At 42.9% G+C, this 21,898-nt stretch overlaps 1 protein-coding gene across 1 annotated transcript in view; it reads right to left on the bottom strand.

Moving 5' to 3' along the window:
* Positions 1–394: 394 nt before the first annotated feature.
* The window catches only part of cib3 (calcium and integrin binding family member 3), a 43,891-nt gene continuing 22,387 nt past the window's right edge, over positions 395–21,898 (bottom strand). The window contains exons 4-6 of the mRNA XM_039767038.1: positions 20,533–20,680; positions 8,774–8,969; positions 395–1,064 (exon numbers count right to left, since the gene is read on the bottom strand). Of these exons, the coding sequence (XP_039622972.1) occupies positions 1,043–1,064; positions 8,774–8,969; positions 20,533–20,680 (366 nt within the window). The 3' untranslated portion in view covers positions 395–1,042. The remainder of the gene's footprint in view (positions 1,065–8,773; positions 8,970–20,532; positions 20,681–21,898) is intronic.

Genomic DNA, 21,898 nt, shown 5'->3' with positions numbered 1-21,898 from the left:
ATGAAGAGCTGAACTAAGATCAAGCAGCACTAACACAGAGCACCTGCCAGCAGTCATTATTTTTAACAACAACGGCTGTGAAACTACAAAAAGAAAAAAAAAAAACGACCTCAGAGAATCAAGATCTCGGTTTTACGTCTCATTTTTCAGTTTATTGAATCATCAAGTGAATTTTTTGAAAAAAAGAAACCCAATAAAACCATCGCCTGAACATTTCATCTGGTGAGGACAGACGCTAAGGATCTGTGCTGGAGTCCCAAAGGTTGCCAGTTCGAATCCCCGTCACTGCCAAAAGAGATCCTACTCTGCTGGGCCCTTGAGCAAGACCCTTAAACTTCAATTGGTCCAGGGGCGCTGTACAATGGCTGACCCTATGCTCTGACCCCAAGGGGTATGTGAAAACTAATACGAGAAATTGTATAAGGTGAAATAAAGAACAAAAAAAAAAATAATAATAAGAGTCCAGGCCGCCTGTAAATGAACGTTTTCTTTGATTGGTCATCAGTTTCACGTTCATATTAAACTTTATTCACTTAGGCCAAACCTAAAGGAGACCATGAGGGTGTGAAGCATAGGTGTAGCCAGTGGGGGGGGGGGGGGTAGATTTCATGTTTTAATCGGCCCAGAAAAATATCTTCTGACAGTTCCAACTGGTTGATCACAAATGGAGTTATAAATTCAGATACTTTTTTGTTGACCATGAAATTAATTCCTGGCCGCAAATATCGAAGTCTCAGCTTTAAGATACAAGCAACGTCCATTTTGAAAAAGACAATGTTGAACTTGGGGGGGCTGCTTTTAATTTTCGGTTTCTTTCTGATGCTTTAACTGTGGACACACAAATCCCTTCAACTCTGATCCTGTCACCTCCTTGTGAAGTTCCAGCATGGGCGCCCGAGATGACAGAAGAATTTGCAAGACTCGATGGTTTCAGTCACTCGCCCAGTCCCCAGGTTGATGTTCTCCAGTTAGAGTAAGTCCAACCTTGGTCTGTTGATGTCATAAAGAACATTGAAATGAGTCCATCGTCCAGTTGGGAAGCTTAGATTCTGATGTGGAATGTGCTGCGTTTGAAGGGGAAGACAAAGGCAGTGCATATTAATTCTTTAATGTAATGTCCATTTACAGCATTTATCGTTCATGTTGATCCATTTGTGGTTGAATGGCCACTTGTGAAAGGCACTCTACACGCTAAAGATGGGGTAGACTTTTCAAAATGTTTTATGATGCACACTCGTAAAAGCACTATTTAAAGTAATCAAATTTAAATATTAATCAATTAACTTTAATACAATTGTCAGATTTAGTAGTACTTAATACAGAAGGTGCTATAATCAGTTAAACCCGATATCAGCACTGTTATTGAAGGGCTTAATGCCAACCAGTCACTCATATTCCAAACTCACTTATCCAGTGCAGGGATAGTGCATAAGTCAGGAAAGACCCCCGGGGCAGAATGCCAGTCTATTACAGGGTGACCACTCAGAAACAGACACATCTGGGGCCACATCAGTCCGCCAAACCTGCTTGTCCTTGGACTGTAGGGCAGTGGTTCTCAACCTGTGGGACGGGCCCCCCTAGGGGGGCGCGAAGTAACAAAAAGGGGGGCGCGAAGATGTGAATAAAAGAAAACAAGAGTCAAGAATATTACAAATCTGTTCAAACCAAAACAAATTAACTTAAACTACATTCTGATACTAGAACAATAAATAGAGAGTTAGATAAATGTCGATAAAAGTTGAGTAGGTATAATAAAATATGCATCTACATTTCAAAAAAATGTTGGGGGGGGTGCGATTAAAACTATTAAGAAAACTCGGGTCGCAAATAGTTAAAGGTTGAGAAACGCTGCTGTAGGAGGACACCGGAGATCCCCAGAGGAAATCCACACGGAAATGGAGAGAACGTGGAAACTCCACACAGAGAGCTCCTGGGTACATGAACCCCGGATACTTTGTTGTGAGGCACTACAACTGCACCACCATGCCAATCAATTAGTTAAGCCTCTTAAAAATGTGTTCTGTTAAAGAAGTTATAGGAAATGAATCATCAGTTAACCAGTCATCCATTTTAAGACCATCTTATTGAGTTCAGGGAATGTATGGAGATGGCGCTATGCCAGTGGCACTGAGCACAGGGTAACAACCAACCTTGAATGGGACAATAGTTATCCTAAGTTGCATGTATTTAGGCCATGACAAGAAAATCCACACATGAAGGAACCAGGAACCTGGGACCCTGGAGCAGTGAGGGGCTCACTATTGTGTCACTGTAAAGGCTTTCAATCGATATGCAATATACTGTCAAGGACGGCAGGGTGTCGGGGCAACATTATGAGGATTTTCTTCTGTCCAAGAGTTGGACGAGGCCACAGTCCTGGTGGAAGGTTAAAAGGAATTAAAAGGGCTTCCAGAGGAGCCAAGCTGGACAGTTGGTCCTCACTGCCACTCAGGAGACTGAATCTTTGCTCTGGTCAGACAAAGCCACATGTCTCTCAAGGGGTTTAGAGACGACTAGAACCATGTACTGATCAGCTGGGCAATGACACCTGAGACCACTCTGTAAAAGGACATCCGAATACACAGTGAGTCAAGTGAGGCTAGAGTCATGCGAGACCCCCTTTTATTTTACACTGGGCTTGTGTGTGTGTTTTTTTTATGTTTTGAAAATCTTGATGAACCATCCCTTCACTTCACTACTTACAATTTCAATGTGTCTGTACATATATGTCTTTATGCTGTATCTTCTTCTTCTTTTGGCTGCTCCTGTTAGGGGTCACCACAGCGGATCATCTTCTTCCATATCTTTCTGTCCTCATCATCTTGTTCTGTCACACCCTTCACCTGCATGTCTTCTCTTACCACATCCATAAACCTTCTCTTAGGCCTTCCTCTCTTTGCCTTCCCCGTCAGCTCTATCCTTAGCACCCTTCTCCCAATATACCCAGCATCTGTCTTCTGCACATGTCCAAACCAATACAATCTTGCCTCTCTGACTTTGTCCCCCAACAGTCCTATCTGAGCTGACCATCTAATGTCCTCATTTCTAATCCTATCATCCTCGTCACACCCAATGCAAATCTTATTATCTTTAACTCTTCTACCTCCATCTCTGTCTTCTGCTTTCTGGTCAGTGCCACCATCTCCAGCCCATATACCATATCTCTTGCTGATATCAGTCTGTCACAAATCACTCCTGATACTCCTCCACCCATTCCACCCTGCCTGCACTCTCCTCTTCACTTCTCTTCCACAATCCCCGTTACTCTGTACTGTTGATCCCAAGTATTTAAAATCCTCCACCTTCACCAACTCTACTCCCTGTATCCTCACCATTCCTCTGACCTCCCTCTCATTTACACATATGTATTCTGTCGTGGTGGTCCTAATGACCTTCATTCCTCTCCTCTCTAGAGCAGATCTCCACCTCTCCAGGTTCTCCTCAACCTGCTCTCTACTATCATTACAGATCACAATGTCATCAGCAAACATCATAGTCCATGTAGACTCCTGTCTAATCTCGTCTGTCAACTTGTCCATCACCATTGCAAATAAGAAAGGGCTCAGAACCGATCCCTGATGTAATCCCACCTTTATGTTGAATGTATCCATCACTCCTACCGCAGACCTCACCATTGTCACACTTCCCTCATACATATCTTGTACAACTCCTACGTACTTCTCTGCCACTCCCGACTTCCTCATACAATACCACATCTCCTCTCAGTCACCCTGTCATAAGCTTTCTCCAGGTCCACAAAGACACAATGCAACTCCTTCTGGCCTTCTCTAAACTTCTCCATCAACATCCTCAGAGCAAACATCGCATCTGTGGTGCTCTTTCTTGGCATGAAACCATCCTGCTGCTCACTAATCATCATATATATAGTCATACATGTGAGTCTGAGGACCACCATCCGAGCTTGTCAAAGGTAAGCCATACCTCATGGCTGAAAGGATAGGACAGTGGGTGAGTGCGTGCTTTTGGCTGAGCATTCCCCTGTACAATGATATGGATACCCGCAGGGCAGCCTGGGAGTTGTGGTCCCATTAGGCTCTGTGGGGACCACCCCAGGCAGTTGTTGGTTATTGACTACACCAGGATCAGTGTGGTCCTGCCCAGGCTGGAAGTGCTTCCTGGAGATGGTTAATTGAGCAATGGACATAATACCGAGTCGGGTGTTAAAAGAAAGTTTTGATGGTCCAGCAATCATTGTGCGCAAGGCAGGAACAATCCTGAATGGGATGCCAGCTCATCGCAGGGTGAATATGAGCACACATGTACACTAGGGGCAATTTAGCATCACAAAGTCACACATCCTGCATGCCTTTGGAAGGAAACTGAAGCACACTGACTAAACCAACCAGGAAAACTCCTGGAAGGGAACACCTGGGACAAGAGCCCCTTACCGTGAGGCAGCAGTGCTACTGCCACGCCACTGTGACCCCATATGTTTTAATGCATTCCATCATGAAAATGATATCAAGTATTTATCTTAGAATACAAAATGTTCAAAGAGCAGGAATATCATGGAGTTAACGTATTCTGTATGGAGTTCGCTGCCTGTGGCTTCTCTCAGTGCAAGAGGAAGTCGGTTTAAGAAGCACATAGCGATTACCAGCTGGGTCGGGGAACACCTACAATATGAAGCGCTTAACGTGCTACATTAGATTTGATGGGGTTTGAGAAAATCTAGTAAATTAAACATTGATTTTAAGATGAAGTTTACAATGTTCTACTTTAATGACAAAATATACTACGTGAGTAAAATAGAAATTTCGAGATTAAAGCCCGAAATATCACCTTTAATCACAACATAAATGACGAGATTAAAGTGGAAATGTCAAGAATAAAGTCGATATTTTTCAAATTTAATCTCAACATAGATTTTTTTTCTTCACTGTGTCCCTATTTTTTTCTTTTCTTTTCCATGGCCCTAACATGCTTTTGCAATACAAGCAATGCAAGTTAATATTAAACAATCAGAAAACCTGTGTGCTATGTAGATTGGCCCGGTATGAAGGAGTGTGACTTGTTATGGACCTTTGCTCCATTCCAGGGTTTGTTTCTGCCTTGCAATCAATACTGATGAGGTAGCCACGGCCTCCCACAGCCCAGAGGTTGTGTTAAGCAGTTTAAATAAATACGCTAGTGGATTTAAATAATAATAACTAGAAAAACTTACATTCATAGGCATTTTCAATATTTGGGGAGGCACGGTGATGCTGAGTAAGGAGACCAGGGTTCACATCTTGAGTCTTCTCTGTGTGGGGTTTGCATGTTCCCTCCGTGTCTCTCACTGTCCAAAGACATGCAACTTAAGTGACTCGACTAAATTGGCCCACGTGTGTGTTTGGGGTGTGTGTTTGGTGTGTGTGTGTGATCGCGCTGCCGTAGACTGGCGTCCTGTCCAGAGTTTATTCCTATCTTGTAATCAATGCTGCTGGGGTAGCCTCTGGCCTCTTGCATCTCAGAAATTGTACTAAGTATGCTAAGTAAATGCATATTTGGAATCAAATAGTACGAACTCCAAAAATTAAAAATGATAGGCAGCCGGAACAGCAAACAGAAGTGACCAGTGGCTGCGGTTCACCACTGATGAGTGGTCTCTTGTCTCATAGCTGACCAGTACTATGCTATGTAGCGGATACCCTTTATGTAACATTTTTATTCTATTAAGCCGTGCATTTAAATTGTCTTTTGTCTCACATTTTCAAAGACTCTTCTTATCTTTAGTAAGTAAACTCTTAGCTTGTGAATTTCCCCTTGGGATTAATAAAGTATCTATCTATCTATCTATCTATCTATCTATCTATCTATCTATCTATCTATCTATTATATAGTGCCTTATCTATCTATCTATCTATCTATCTATCTATCTATCTATCTATCTATCTATCTATCTATCTATCTATCTATACTAACATTAATATCTATCTATCTATCTATCTATCTATCTATCTATCTATCTATCTATCTATCTATCTATCTATTATATAGTGCCTTATCTATCTATCTATCTATCTATCTATCTATCTATCTATCTATCTATCTGTCTATCTATCTATCTATCTATCTATCTATCTATACTAACATTAATATCTATCTATCTATCTATCTTGCCTACTATACTAACATTAATATCTATCTATCTATCTATCTATCTATCTATCTATCTATCTATCTATCTATCTATCTATCTATCTATCTATCTTGCCTACTATACTAACATTAATATCTATCTATCTATCTATTGTGGTCCCCGGCCGGGACACCCAGGAGGACGAGAAGAGGGCTTCTGCCTCCTCCAGACCGCGAGGGTGCGTCCGTCCTGGTTATGTTGGGGGCCGCGTGTAGAGGGCTTGGAAGCCCAGCCCTGTAGGGACCCGTGGCCACCGCCAGGCGGCGCCCCAGTGCCTATTTATCCCGGGAGCCCGGCACTTCCGCCACACCAGGAAGTGCCGGGGGGAAGACGACAGGGGACACCCGGACGGCTTCTGGGTGCGCAGCCGGCACTTCTGCCACACAGGGGTGTGGCCAACTCTAATTGCCGGGAAGCAGCTGGAACCCATCCGGGTTCCCATAAGAGGGGCCGCCTCCCTCCAGTCATTGGTGGATGTCAGGAGGTAGCGAGACAGAGCTGGGGAGAGGACTGGAGGCGGCCAGGAAGAGAAGGCACAGAGACTGTGAGCCCTGGACTTTGGGGGAATCGGTGCAAGAGGCACTGGGGTTGATGCACTACAAACTTGTAAATATTGTAAATAAACGGTGTGTTGGGTGAACTTATCTAGATGGCCCCTGATCTTCGGATTAAATAGTAGGAACCTCTTTATGTAACGTAACACAGAATGGTCCAATGTCCCATACTGTATATGGACTTAGTCATATTAGATTAAGATGCTATCAGCTATGTGCTAACTTTACTACAGTCTACTATAAAACTGGGATTCCCAGTCTCTGATGGGTGTCCACATCCCCAGGGGGTGCGGGACGGCGTTTGAGGAGGTGCAACAATGAGGAAGACTCTGTTGAGCTCCGCAGAAATCGAGTGAGGTGCATTGTCCAACTTTATTGTGGTGCAGTCGTTAGTGCTCTTGTTTTGTGATATGAACAGAATCAAACATTGCGTGTGGAATTGTCACCTGTGAATGAGCCACATAATGGTTCTCGTGGGTTCCTTGACTTTGTAAAGGTGAATAACTTTTTTTAAGAGAATGGAATTTATACCTCATAATGATCCACAGAAAGTAGTATTGACTTCTGTGTGAGCCCTGATTGTGAAATGTCACTGTTTTTTTGGGCTTTGATTGACATCTTTGCCAGTTAAAGGGGACTGAATTAAATGCAACACCTGCTGCTTACACTGACTCAGCCCATCTCTATTGCTAGCAGTCTTGGCAGGACCACAGCAAATTGTAATTGTGCGGCACATCTGATTTTGAATAGCAGTGAAGATGTTATTGGGGGACAAAGCTCGTTGACTTTGTTTTATTGTTTAATGACACAGTGGCACATGTTGCTTCACAGGGGTCTACAATCCCCCAAATCCCTCGAGTGTTCTCGCAGTGGTTGAAGCTTTGTGGGATACCCCAACCCCTGGATTGTCAATCACGTTTTTAAGCTTCACGGGGGAAACATTTACAAGAGGCTGTGACGTGCGACCGGGTCCCATGCCTGGCCGGGACGCCCCTTCTACATACTGTATGTTCCGTTGGAGCAACCATGGGCATCTCAGTACCTCCCCCAGGATGCTTGGTGGCAGCCTCCCTGGCTGATGATGGTGCCTCAGTTTCCCGCAGGGCTCCATGGGAGACGGAGTTCTCCACAGCCCTGTTGGGATCTGGGGTGGCCACCAGGGGGTGCTGCATGTGTCCCTGAGCTGGCCTGGACAACTCCACAGCCCCACCCGCAAGTGCAATCGGAAACAGGTGATCAAGCACCCGGAGCACTTCCGGGTGGGCTATAAAAATAAATGGCCAGCAACCACCACTCAGTAGCCAGAGTTGCGAGGAAGAGGACGAGGTTGCCAGAGAGGAGTGGTGGTGCCAAACAGGAGTGTTGTGGTTTATTTGAAGTGCTTATTTGGACTGTGTTGTGCCTGTGGGGTTCTCGGGGAACACATGCCCCACAGGTGAAGAAAAATAAAAGTCCTTTGTGTTTTTACAAGTGCCTCTGTCAGAGTCTGTGCCAGGTCGTCTGCTATACAGCGTCCAGTCTCACAAGGCTTATAAAGGGCCATTGCTCAAATTACATTTACATTTTATGCACTGAGTTCAAAGCATATTCTTTTGAATTCAGTCTGTTCACCCACTGCACCGAATGCGGTTCAATTTGTGGTTTAAAAATTAAAAATTTGACTTCTTCAACTTCAAATGTGATTATTACTTTTGTAGGGGATGCAAGCATAAATCAAATATTTTCTGGGGGCACAGGGCACAGACGAGGATGGGAACCACTGGTTTAAAGCAATGTCTAAGCAAAGATTAGTAGCATAAGACTGGTGTGAAGTGTGTGCCAAAGACGTCTTTGTTGAATAAATTCCTTACTCTTCTATATTTCTCGAGTCTACAGAACCTTGTATTAATAGAGTGCTGAAGTTGAACAGTGGGTCAAGATTTTGCCCGGACAGCTGTCCCCTCTGCAGAGTCTACCCCCTGTTTCATGGCATGGTCCTGGCCTGAACACTACACAGATGAGAAAATGACTACAATTGCAACTTTCTTTGTCCATCAGGACATTCGGTGAAACTGAAATTCTCCCTTTGTACTCTCACCTGAGGAAGTCTGGTGCTCGCACAATCATATGCCGGAAGTCCTCCAGAGACAGCCTGCCATCGTTATCAAGGTCAGCCTCATCGATTACTTTGTCACACACCAGCCGCACCTCTTCGGGGGTCAGTTCATTACGGGTCAGCTTGTTCAGCGTCTTCTCCAGATCTGACTTACATATGTAGTCGTCATTATTGAAATCTGGCAGATGGAGGGAGGAGAGCATAACATTAGTCTTGACTTTAGGCAACATGGAAACCTCACAGGAGAAGCTGTTAAATAGCACAATGGTCACAAATGTCACAGTACTGCGGTCACAAACTGGTGGTGGACTTAAGTCGTTATGTTACTCAGCAACCATATTCTTTAGCTCGTGAAGATCATTAGGTAATAAACTTCATTTCAGGCAGCAATGAGCAAGTTCAGTTGTGGAGGGTTTAGAATAAAAGCATTTATTTATGAAAATTTCAAAAGGCAAAAAGCCAAGTCTGAAAGTCAAAGAGTAAAAAAGTAGTAAACCAAACAAGATCTAGCAAAAACAGGAATCCAAAATGAACCAATCAACAGTCACCCCAACAAATGGAAAATAACCCACTTTGCCCATCTGAGGTAACCAACACACACATACTTTATGTCACACTGCCCTCTTGTGGCTCAATTTCAACTTACTGTTTGAACAAAGTGGGTTTCTCAGTAGATTCTCAGAGCATTTGTCGAATCTACAGTATATCTCCAGAGCAGCAAATACTAAATAATACATTAGCATAAATTAATACCCAAATTGCAAATGAATTCTGTTTAATTACGATAAACAAAACATGAATTTATAAGGGGAGTCGAAAGTTAAAAACATTTTTGTGATAATTTTGTTTGGGTTTGCTGTACAACTTTCCCTGAGCACATGCAGAAATTCGGTGTGTCTGTGGTCACAGCGGTCGATCAGTCAGTTCCTCTTGTGTTTTCTAGGGGTAAACACAGCCACTCCATTCTCCATTTGCACCAAAGAAGAGCAGCAAGCAGTGATTCATTTTCTTTGTGAACTGAAGGTGCCCTGGGACCAAGGGTCATTAGAACCATCATATGGACTTGACCAATATGGTCATCAGTAGCGGACATGGACAGGCATCCCATTCCTTCATGATTAACATTTGTCCAAATATTTTTGGACTTCTCAATCCATTTGTAAAAACTCTACCACGGTAAAACTTTCTCTCCATATTGCGCAGAATACTTTCAATGAATCTTGGCCCCTGGTGCACCTTGTCCTTCTTCTCCTTATTATCATGTAGCAGATCTGGTAGTTACCTTTATCTAATACGACTTACAGAGCAAGTTATAATACATACAAGACTGATTAGAAGGTACAAGAATCAAAAGCAACAGACAATATGATAAAAAAAAGGAAGAGGGAGTCACACTACTACTAAATGCTTATACCTGCAACTTGACTATGACACAAATCAGCATCCATGTCAGTACAACTGCAACTGTCCTGTAGAAGAGACTCTAAGCAGTTCCAGAATATATATATATATATATATATATATATATATATATATATATATATATATATATATATTGTGGTCCCTTGTGCCTCCTCCAGACCGCGAGGGGGCGTCCGTCCTGGTTATGCAGGAGGCCTCGGGTAGAGGGCTTTGAAGCCCAGCCCTGTAGGGACCCGTGGCCACCGCCAGGTGGCGCCCCAGTGCCTATTTATCCCGGGAGCCCGGCACTTCCGCCACACCAGGAAGTGCCGGGGAAGACGACAGGGGAGACACGGACAGCTCCCGAGTGCGCAGCGGCACTTCCGCCACACAGGTGTGGCCAACGCTAAGTGCCGGGAAGCAGCTGGAGCCCATCCGGGTTCCCATTAAAGGGGCCGCCTCCCTCCAGTCATTGGTGGAAGTCGGGAGGCAGTATTGACAGAGCTGGAGAGAGGACAGGAGGCGGCCAGGAACAAAGGCACAGATACTGTGGGCCCTGGACTTTGGAGGATTCAGTGCCAGGGGCACTGGGGTTGTGTGAGTGCACGTGACTTTTATATTGTAAATATTGTATATAATAAACAGTGTGTTGGGAGAAATATGCTGTCTCTCTGTCTATGTCCGGGCCAGCGTTCACAATATATATATATATATATATATATATATATATATATATATATATATATATATATATATATATATATATATATATATATATAGTGGTGGATGGCTATGGAGGAATATTTCGGACAAAATGAAATAAATAAATAAATGCGTAAATAAATAAAAGTACTGTGAAATGTGAGCATAAATAAATAAATGTGTCATGAAATGACAGCCTTAATAAATAAATATGTCATGAAATGAGAGCATAAATAAATAAATGTGTCATGAAATATGTTTTTCGTTGCTTATTTATTTATTTAATTTTGTCCGTAACATTCCTGCAAACCGTCATGAAATACGGCTTGAAATAAAACTGTCACTTTCACTCGTCAAAGTTGAGAGGGTGGGCTCTAACACGCCCTCTAGTTACTGATTGGTGAATCGATAGCACAAGAATTAATTAGAAAAATGCTTACTTCTGCCGATGAAATGGATTCTGCCGAAGATATTACGTATTTCAGAGAGAGAACTGAAGATTTATCGGAAGAAATTACAATGTTGGCGGCCCTTTTAGACTCCGATATAGATGAAACTGTTTTTGAAATTATCGAAGAACAGGTGGAACAGACTCTACTACACTGCAGTTCAGGTGACTCAGTTCCCTGCTCTGGACGTCTAACCTTTGACATTCCAGCTGAGTCAATAGAACACCTTCTGTTATGCGGTTTAAAAGTACAACAGATTGCAGATCTATGTGGTGTATCGGAGAAGACGATCACAAGGCGAATGAGCCAGTTTGATATACGGTAAGCTGCAACGGCTGTATAAGTGCAGGTACTTTGACATGGAATGCCCAAAGCAGCTCCACCTAATATTTTGAACTGAACAACTTTACCATTGATCAGAGCTGTACAGTTGTTTGAAAAAGTAGCTGCGAATATGCAACTGAATTTCTACTCGTAAAATAAGGGTCAAATACTCAGTTCTAAAAGGGCCGCCAACATTGTAATTTCTTCCGATAAATCTTCAATTCTCTCTCTGAAATACGTAATATCTTCGGCAGAATCCATTTAATCGGCAGTAGTAAGCATTTTTCTAATTAATTCTTGTGCTATCGATTCACCAATCAGTAACTAGAGGGCGTGTTAGAGCCCACCCTCTCAACTTTGACGAGTGAAAGTGACAGTTTTATTTCAAGCCGTATTTCATGACGGTTTGCAGGAATGTTACGGACAAAATGAAATAAATAAATAAGCAACGAAAAACATATTTCGTGACACATTTATTTATTTATGCTCTCATTTCATGACATATTTATTTATTAAGGCTGTCATTTCATGACACATTTATTTATTTATGCTCACATTTCACAGTACTTTTATTTATTTACGCATTTATTTATTTATTTCATTTTGTCCGAAATATTCCTCCATAGATGGCTGGGGCCCTTGCCCAACCAGGACGCCCAAAGTGTGAAAGGACCTGGGGAAAGAGGATTGCCGGGACAGTTTCTTGCCCGGGCCAATAGAGGGCAGCCCCCTTGGTTTTCAGTGGGGCCACGGGTTATAAGGATGGAGGCTCAACCCTGTTGGAATCCGTGGCCACTGCCGGGCAGCACATGGACCTTTCCAGGGCCTTATTTGGTCACGCCTTCCACCACACCCGGAAGTGTGGCCAAAAGAAGCTCATTAGGCACCTGGAGTCCATCCAGGTGCCTTATAAAAAGGAGCCGCCTCACTCCGTAAGTTGGCCAGAGTCAGGAGGAGAGGACAAAGCCTGAAGAGGAGTGGAGGGAGAAGGACTGGTGGCAGAAGTGACTGAATGGTATTGGCGTGTTGTGTTGTGCTTACTGGTAAAAGCTGTAAATAAATGCGTGGAGTGCGGCAAAACTTGTCTCCTGCCTGTCTGTGTCTGGGTTAGGGTGCCGGTACGCGCCCTAGTGGCTCACAATATATACATATAAAATCCGTCTGTCTGTCTGTATGTTTGTCCTCTTTTCACAAGAGAATTACTTAATGCAGGGGTCCTCAATCACGGTCCTGGAGGGCCGCAGTGGCTGCAGGTTTTCCTTCCAACTAATTTCCTAATTAGAAGATGGTCCTTGCTGACAATGAAACTTGGGATTTATCTATTTGGCATGTTAGTGCTTTCATTCATCCAAGAGAAATTTTAATTGCACTGTAGAGTTTCCTTCTCTGAGAACATTATCCATGTGTTTTGTGGACCAGAACAGATTTAAACTTAATTCTCCTTCCAGTTCCCCTCTCATTTATTTCTAAACACTTTTTAACGCAGATTCTTCATGGTGCATACGCACAGGCTTAAAAGGAAGCACATTAGCTGGAGAGCTGCTGGTTTATTGGTTATCTGCATTTTATTATGAAATAACTAGCGACTGGGAGCCCGATCGAATCGGGCTACAAATTCTACGTTTGTGAAATCCATACTTTCTCTGCAAAGAATTATTTGTTTTTTTAAGTCATTGAAATGATTTTGTTATCATGGCATTGATTTGAGCTTAAAATAGACCTTTTCGGTCAATGTAATGAAGAGGTTCCTGTTTACATGGGGCTGCGAGACGTGAACTCAGCTCTTCGGTGCGCCTCATTTGATTTTTTCCAGCAAACAAATTTTCAAAACACACCGTATTTTATGACTCTAATCAGAGTCGGAGTAATAATTATGTTGACATGGTCATTTTAGATCTGAGATTGGCTAAAATTTAAACAATGACCGTTCTTAATACCCAGCCGTCATTACTCAGATTGCCAATAAATGTCAAAAGGACGGATGCCAACACCGAACTGCCCAAAGATAGATTTCAACGTACCAAGCAAATGGCGATACGTTCTAAATTACTTACGGTTCCGGAGCTGTTGAAGGGTTTAAGTCAGTCTTGGAAAGTACGCCCCACCAAACCAACGTTCCAAAAACCAACCGAACTTACTGTTATCTGCTCAAACCAACACTTACTTACTATACTCGGCTGTCCAGTGGCATCACTGAAGCATTCGAACATTCTTAGCTAATCATGCACTATTTCGTCCGCGTTTGCCACGTTATGTTCTTACTACAGAGGCAGAGTCCCATTGCATGGTTCTAACTTGTATTGTGTCGAGGTATTGACGCGAACACCATACATACGGATAGTATCAAATTATATATAAGGATGCCTGGTTAAGAAAAAACACGCAACAATTAAAACTTAAATGCAGCTGCTAAAAACTGAAATAGGCATTTCAAAGTTCAGAATTGTAGCAGGCAAGATAACTAAGATTAAACCCGATTACTTTAGTAGTAAATAAATGGTGTAACAAAAAGACACCATACTGTATAAGCGCCTAACCCGACACAGACTCACACTGGAGGCACGTATAAAAACAAGAACCTCTTATTTTTTTCACCTGTGGGCACGTCTTCCCCGTGACCCACAGGCACAACACAGTCCCAAAAACCCACAAGTAAAGCACCAACACACACAGTATCCTTTTCAACACCACTCCTCCTGGCAAGCGTAGTCCTCCTCCTCCCGACTCTGGCCCCTGAATGGTGGCTGCTGGCCCCTTTTATAGTCCACCCGGAACTCGGCAGTCATCCACCTGGAGCACTTCTGGGTGTGGTGAATACACTGCCCATAAGGGCTCAGGAGTCCCAGCTGCAGCACCCCCTGGTGGACCAAACAGGGCTGCACCCAACTCCATTTCCCATTCAGCCCTGTGGGAAACCGAGACACCGCTCCAACCCAGGGGGGCTGCCTTCTAGCATCCAGGGGGAGGTATTGCACAGTCCATGGCTGCTCCCCCTGAACATATAGCGAAGGGGTGTCCCGGCCGGGCATGGACCCCAGCTGTCCGCCACAATGAGTTCTAATTAAGAAATAGTTTGAAGTGAAAACCTGCAGCCATTGTGGACCTGATCTACAATTTAACTGACATTTTTCTTTGATGAATGAAAGTGATAACAAATCCATCCATTATCCAACCCACTATATCCTAACTACAGGGTCATGGGGGTCTGCTGGAGCCAATTCCAGCCAACACAGGGCGCAAGGCAGAAAACAAACCCCGGGCAGGGTGCCAGCCCACCGCAGTGCTAACAAATCATATAGTTAAATCCAAAGTTTTATTATCAGCAAGGACTGAGTTCTGATTAGGGAACTGGCTGGAATGAAAACCTGTAGTCACTGCGGCCCTCCAGGACTGTGATTGAAGAGCCCTGACTTACTTATTTTCTATAATTTGCTTGAACATTCCGGTAGATTTTGCGACTTCCCTCATCACGCTAAGTTTCACAGTTCGCTTATGGTACCAATTTATTTATGCAAATCCAACAATGAGGCTGCGGGCCGAGGCGAGGGGAAAGCGGGTGGGGCCCTGGTGATTGGCAGAGATATCACGGCCACGTGCTTTTCTCCCCACGTGGAGGACGGTCTCCCGTCAGCAGCTGAACACGATCACAGTGCCAACTTTTGATGTTAGAACATAGCTACTTTCTGTTTGCCCAGAATGACATTATTTTTTTATGATTTTTAAAGTTTGTCCTGTTTCACTACTACGTGGGCAGAGCTACGGGGAACAGCTAGTATTTTATAAAAAGGTGTGTCATCAAAAATGAGGAAATTGGATTAAAGGTGAATAGCCAAAGGGAGTTCAGACCACAGCTTTGAAGCAACAACAGAGAAGCATTGTCTAGTCTTGGCACATCTGACATCAGACAGAGACAGAACAGAGACTTCTTGAAGGGACGTATGGCGAAACCAAGGATTGGAGACATTGAGGAGCAGAACCATTCAGAGAACTGTAGGTCAGGACAACAGCTTGCAGCAACAGGTAGCCAGTGGAAAGACCTAAGCAGTGGAGTGAAACGAGGAACAGATAACACCAGTCAAACAGAGACATTCTAGACGAGCAGCTAAAGGAAAACCCAATGTTCTGTCAGCAAACTGGCAGATGAGCAAATACCAGGAGCTACATGTAAAAAACAAAACAACAAAAAATATAAAGTGAAATGAAACCGAAATCCAATCCGAGAAACAATAATCGTGGTCGAACTAGACGGTCAAAACCGTAAACATATGTAAGAAAAGAGGACAGAGAAACACTTCAATAACTTCAGAGAGTTGGTATCTGCAGATCAGCTAAGGATTTGCACTCATAGCTGTCCTTTTATACCATCGTGTAGCTTACACATGGGTCCTGACCTCAGACACCACACCCCTGGCAATGTTGGAAGCGACCTAATGACGGAAACAAACCTTTGAGGACCCAAAATCACACCTAATCATGAAAGAGTTGCAATAGTCCAACCGAAAGAGAATCGGCGCCAGAACAAGGAGTTGCGTGGCATAATTAGTGAGGACGTGTTGAACTATGATGAAGAAAGAAACAACAAGATTGGGGTGTTGAAGAAATATATTTGATGAATGAAAGTGAGGAGTCTAGAGTCCTGCTGAGATTCCTGACTGTGACTGATGGTTAAAGGATGACATCTTCAAGGGCAATGCTTAGAGACAAATATGAGGAAAGTATCACAGTATCTGACTTTGAAAAGTTAAGTTTAAGGTGATGAGCATTCATCCATTATGAGATGGAAGAGAAATAGCTGGAGATCTGGGCTGAAACCTGTGGGTTAGAAGTGAAAAATGAGCGAAAGATCTGTGTATCATTAACATCGAGGTGGTAGGAGAAGAAATAACATTGCCTAAAGAACAAACGTAGAGAGAAATGAGAAGTGGAGAGTTTCTGTGGAGAAGACAAGCAAGGAACGCAATAGGATCGGTCAGAAAGGTAGATTACAGCACATACTAATTGGGGGTAAAGATGAGCAAGGAGTGGTAAACAGTATCAAAAGCTGTTGAAAGGTCAAGAAGAATAAGGACAGAGGAGAAGGAAGTCACTCAAGCAGATCTAAGAGAATGCGTGACGGAAAGCCATGCGATCTCGGTAGAGTGACCCTTTTGGAACGCAAATTGGAGAGGATCTACAGTAGTAGATTGTTGTCAGAGAGATAAGAGGAGAGTTGTTTGTGGACTCTGTGTTCTATAGTCTTGGGCAGGAATGGCAGAAAAGAGACAGGACGGTAACTGGGTAATGGATTGAGAGAGGGTTTCTTGAGAATAGGCATCTCACGTGAGACTTCTTTACATCAATAGGAAAGATACCACAGGTTGGTGAGGGATTATAAAGAGAAGCGATGTAGGGAATCACGAAAAGAGAGGTGGACTAAAGAAGATGTGAAGGAAATCCAATGCACAGGCCATGGGTCTTTGGGTTACAGAGCAGGTCTGAAATGTCTGAGTCGTTTACAGCAGAGGAAGAGGAAAGAGTAGAACGACATAGAGGAGAGTCAGAGCATGTTTTAGGAGTCTTGAACTGTTTTTGGATGATACTGACTTTGGTCATGAAGTTGGAAGCTTCTGATCTTGTATTATCAGTTGTATGTTGATCAGAGATGCAGGTGGCAATTTCATTGTACCATAACTGTGAACTTAACCGCTATAATGACAAGTAGAAGTAGTGCTGAGAATTACGTCCTGGAAACTCAGTTATGCAGAACCTTCACAGACTGGAGGCATTTTAGGATTATTCCCAGGATTAAAACTTATGTCGTATTACTTGACTGTACTGTTAAGGATAATAATTTCCTGTATTTTCTTCATAAATAATTAATATGACAACTTTATTTGACCCATGACTAGCGCTCACCCCCGTAAAAGCCAGCTGGCCAGCCACTTTGAATGGCTGTCATCATGTTTTAATTAGAAAATATTGGGGCACTGACGAGCAGGACCGAACCCCTGACACAATGGCCTCATAAATTATTCTTGAGCTGCCTTTCACTCGCCATTCTTTTCGTGAGGTCTCATTCAAAAGCCCGAGTATCTCCTAACTCTTTCTGGTTTTGTGCACAGGAGAGAGAAGGTGTGATGACACTCTGCATAATGCTCAGTTCATGTGGAGTCACTCAAAACTGGATGGCTGGAAGTGATGAAGTGAATGAAAAAATGGGAGAGGGGAAATAAAAATGATCTTCATATGGTCCTAGTAATTTTTATCTCTCTGAACTCATTGAGGTCACCCTTACAGTCAAAGGTTTTTAGATGTTATAATGTCATCATCACAGTCATTTGTCTGGACTTCATGTAGTTACCATCACAGTCACATCTCTAGTTTTCATATGGTCACTATAACAGCTATCTGACTGAAATTCAAGAGATCATCATTATGGTAATGGGTTTAAACACTGTGAGGTCACCATAATGTCCATAGGTTTGGACATTATGATGTTACCACTTCATGTGGACATTAATGTGCTAACCATAACAGTTACTGTATATCCCTAGAATGATTTCATCATCACTGTAAGAGGAATGTGCCTGGACTTCATTAGGTCAACATTATGGCTGTGGGATGAAACTAAGTACAGTATACCATTACAGTCAAGGGTATGGACAACCTTATGGTTGTGAATTTGGAATTTATGACGGCATCACCACAGCTGTGTGTCTAAACTTAATATGGTCACCATAACAGTCATGTGCCTGGACTCTTTGAGATCCACATCATGGTTATGTGATGGATTTTCTGAAATCACTATTGCCATCACATGTTTGGATTGCATGCAGTCACCATCACAGTCAAGGGTCTGTGCACCATGAGGTCACTATAAAAGTTACAGACTTAGACTTTCAAGGGCTGAAACTCAGTCTGGTCTTAGGATTTCATAACTGTCAAATGTCTGTATTCCATGAGGTTACCATTATGGTTATGGATTTAAGGTCAACACCACATCTGTGTGTGTATACTGTATGTGATCACTCTCACAGTCATGTCTCCAGGTTTCATGAGGTTGCCATCACATTCATGTGTCTGACCTCCTGGATATCACAATTATGGCAATGGTTTTGGAGTTTAAAAGGTCAACAGTTTAGTTTGGTCTCTGGATTTCATATGGTCACCATCATAGTCAAATGTCTGCACTCCATGATGTCACTGTTATGGCTATGGCTTTAAATTTTATAAGGTCGGCATCTTATGTGCAGTGTCTGGAATTCATGTGGTCACCATCACAGTCAAATGCCTGCACTCCATGAGGTCACTATTATGACTATGGATTTGAGATCAGCACCACAGTTGTGTTTCTCAGCTGCATATGGTCACCATCACAGTCAAGTCTCCAGAATTCATGCAGTTGCCATCTCAGTCATGTATGTGGACTTCTCTTCTCTTCTAGCATTAGTGTTTGACCTCACAAATACTCTTTTGGCTGAATGAGGTACAATTTCCCACAGATACATTTCAAAATCTGGTTGAAAGCCTTCCTAGAAGAGTGGAGGTGGTTATAAGTGGGACCAACTCCATATTAATGTCAATGGTTTTGGAATGGAATGTCCACCAAGATTATTTAGGTATGATGGTCATGTGTCCACAGGCTTTTGGCCAAAGAGTTTATTTTTATTTTTTGTATGTAAGAAACCCTACCTCAGCAGAGGAGAAAGTATGTGCTTCGCCAAAATGGGCACATGTGCCAGTCAGCCTATAAATGGCATGTGCTTGGCACACAATACAGTGTGAACTGCCCAGAAGATGAGATCTAACACCACTGGGTTTTGTCAAATTGGGAAATGTGAGGCTTGACCCATGTAGGACTGACTACTTTCATTCATGTCTTTTCTGAACTTACTAAGTCATGTGCTAGGTCATAGGTCTATTGTACTTATATGAACACTAAGTGACTAGACAGCCCAGAGGTCCCTTGACAGATACACTGACCCCCTGCAACCTTGGGAAAACCACTGTGGAAAGAATTCTAGATATCTCGTAAATTATTTGTCTTCTTCCCCATAAAGCAGAAGTCCAAAGGGATCACAGGAAACACAAGGGGCTGTCAATACCTTATAAAAACTAACAGACTGTCCATCCAGGATCAAAAGATGGGACAGATGACATTGTGATACAACAGGGAGAGAAACTCTGCCTGAAGTTCATGCCACGTTAGATGACCATTCCCAAGATTTTCATTGGATTTTCAAGGCTTTCATTTGAACAATCTTAGTGAGTCAGAGGCGGTGCACTCCCATGATGACCAGTTGCCTAGTGTGACATTCCCAGTGGCTCGACCCAACAATATTAAACAGGTCTGATGTTGACACAGGGGTGTGCTTGTTCACGTGTGCGAAAGCGGACAACCAGTGAATGCTCGTCCAGAAGTACAATGTACAGTATAATGAGGGCAAGTAGGTGCTCTGGACTTCACAAACAAAAGAGAAGCTTGTCTGTCAGATGTCTTATGTGTTATATGCCATTACAGAATAGCAAAAAAAAAAGAAAATGGGTGCAGGGATAGCGTTTAAGCTCTCTATACCTGTTAACCCTTTGCATAGCAATGACTCCGTCAGGCAGCATGCTATTTGGCTGTCACAAAAAGGGACAAACAGGACAGTTCTGGAAAGTCGGAACGCAGTTGATAATTGTGACATGCTCAGTGATTTTTGGCTGTGTAAAGTGACACGGTCTGTCAGTGAGATTAGCAGCAGCGGTTCGAAAAGTCTAACACACCCAATGACTAAACGCTGCCGAATGTGACATCAGGATTTGCTCCCAGGTCTCTTGGCACTAACCACTGTGCCACCCCCTTTCTAAAAGGAGCTGATACGATTTTGAACCGCTACTCACCATAAATTTTAAATGCATAGTAAGCTTTGAGATCCCGGGGTGCCATTTCACTCAGCACTGAAAACATGTCAAGGAAGTCATCCAGGGTCATATTGCCTTCTCCGTCCTCCGAGAAGACCTCCGCTATCCTCTGCCGAAAAGGGTTGTCCTGCAATGAAATCCAAAAAGATGTTCTGCATTCCAGACATGTAAAGATGGATGCATTTCACTTTGCACTTTGGAGGTTGGATCTTGGTATCTCTACTTTTATATTATCATGGAACTCTGATCATCTGAGGCTTGGTGATGTCTCTCTATTATTAAAAAAAATCTTGGAAGCCTGGAGGGAGACGAGATGTGATTTTCTCAGAGAGACACTTTCGTGTCCCGCAAGACGAGTCTTTGTGCCAAGAGATTTAACCATGCCCGCGGCCGGAAATAAAAGACAAAGAGTAGATGACAAAGTAGAATGTCGTAAAGAATTCAAAAACGTTGGAGCGATACACATGTAGAGCAGGTTAGAGATAATGGAAGTACGAAAATTCGAAAGTCTCAAAAAAAGATAGTAAAGACTGCATTAGCACAAACAAATGGAAATTATTTATCGGTGAAATAATGGAACAGTGAAAAGAGATTGAATATATTGTTCGGATTTAAACTTTAAGGCGGAGATGTGTAGATCGTATAATTTGTGTTGCCATCAGGGGAAAAAAAAAATAGTGTTTCTTCCCAATGAGAATTAAAAGATTTGTTGTTTGGTGAAAATGAAATCCCGCGAGAGAAATCATTTATCATTTGTGCGAATGCTATTGTCAGACACAGTTTATGTAGAGAGAAAGAATCGATATTCATTTCCGGGCAGTTATACGTTGCATTGTCACAATGTAATTTCAAACATGGAATCAAAATTCAATGCGATATTGATGAAAAGGTAAAAACGAAAAGAGATCGAATATATGGACATAGGTGATATGACAGAAGTACCCCGCACGAGATGCAGATCTCGCAGCACGGCAGCAGCAGTAAACCAGCAGCTGATCGAGCAAAACAACTGTATGTGTTTCCCATTGTATTACCGTTTAAGAGGGGGTTTCGGAGGAGCAAGCGTGTCTCCTTGGGGTGCGTTCAGCTCCCCTCTTCACAACGCGAGCGGCAGACCATAGCATAGTCTGGGGGGTTTGTAGGTTGGCGAGTGAAGCGAGTCTGTTAATATTTTCAGTAAACAGACCTCAGATCTTATGAATATGTACATCCAATCTGTAAAGGGGAACAACCATGTTTTTATATCTTCTAACAGCAACAGGACTCTTTCATTTGGGAGCTTTGAAAATCTCAAATATCAACACAACAGTCTGGCCATGCATGGCACAGGTGTTGATCCTAGGGA

Source organism: Polypterus senegalus, chromosome 10 (genome assembly GCF_016835505.1).
Source record: "Polypterus senegalus isolate Bchr_013 chromosome 10, ASM1683550v1, whole genome shotgun sequence".
NCBI classification, from domain to species: domain Eukaryota; kingdom Metazoa; phylum Chordata; class Cladistia; order Polypteriformes; family Polypteridae; genus Polypterus; species Polypterus senegalus.
The sequence above is the reverse complement of the archived record's forward strand: the minus strand, read 5'-3'. Positions and strand labels throughout refer to the sequence as shown.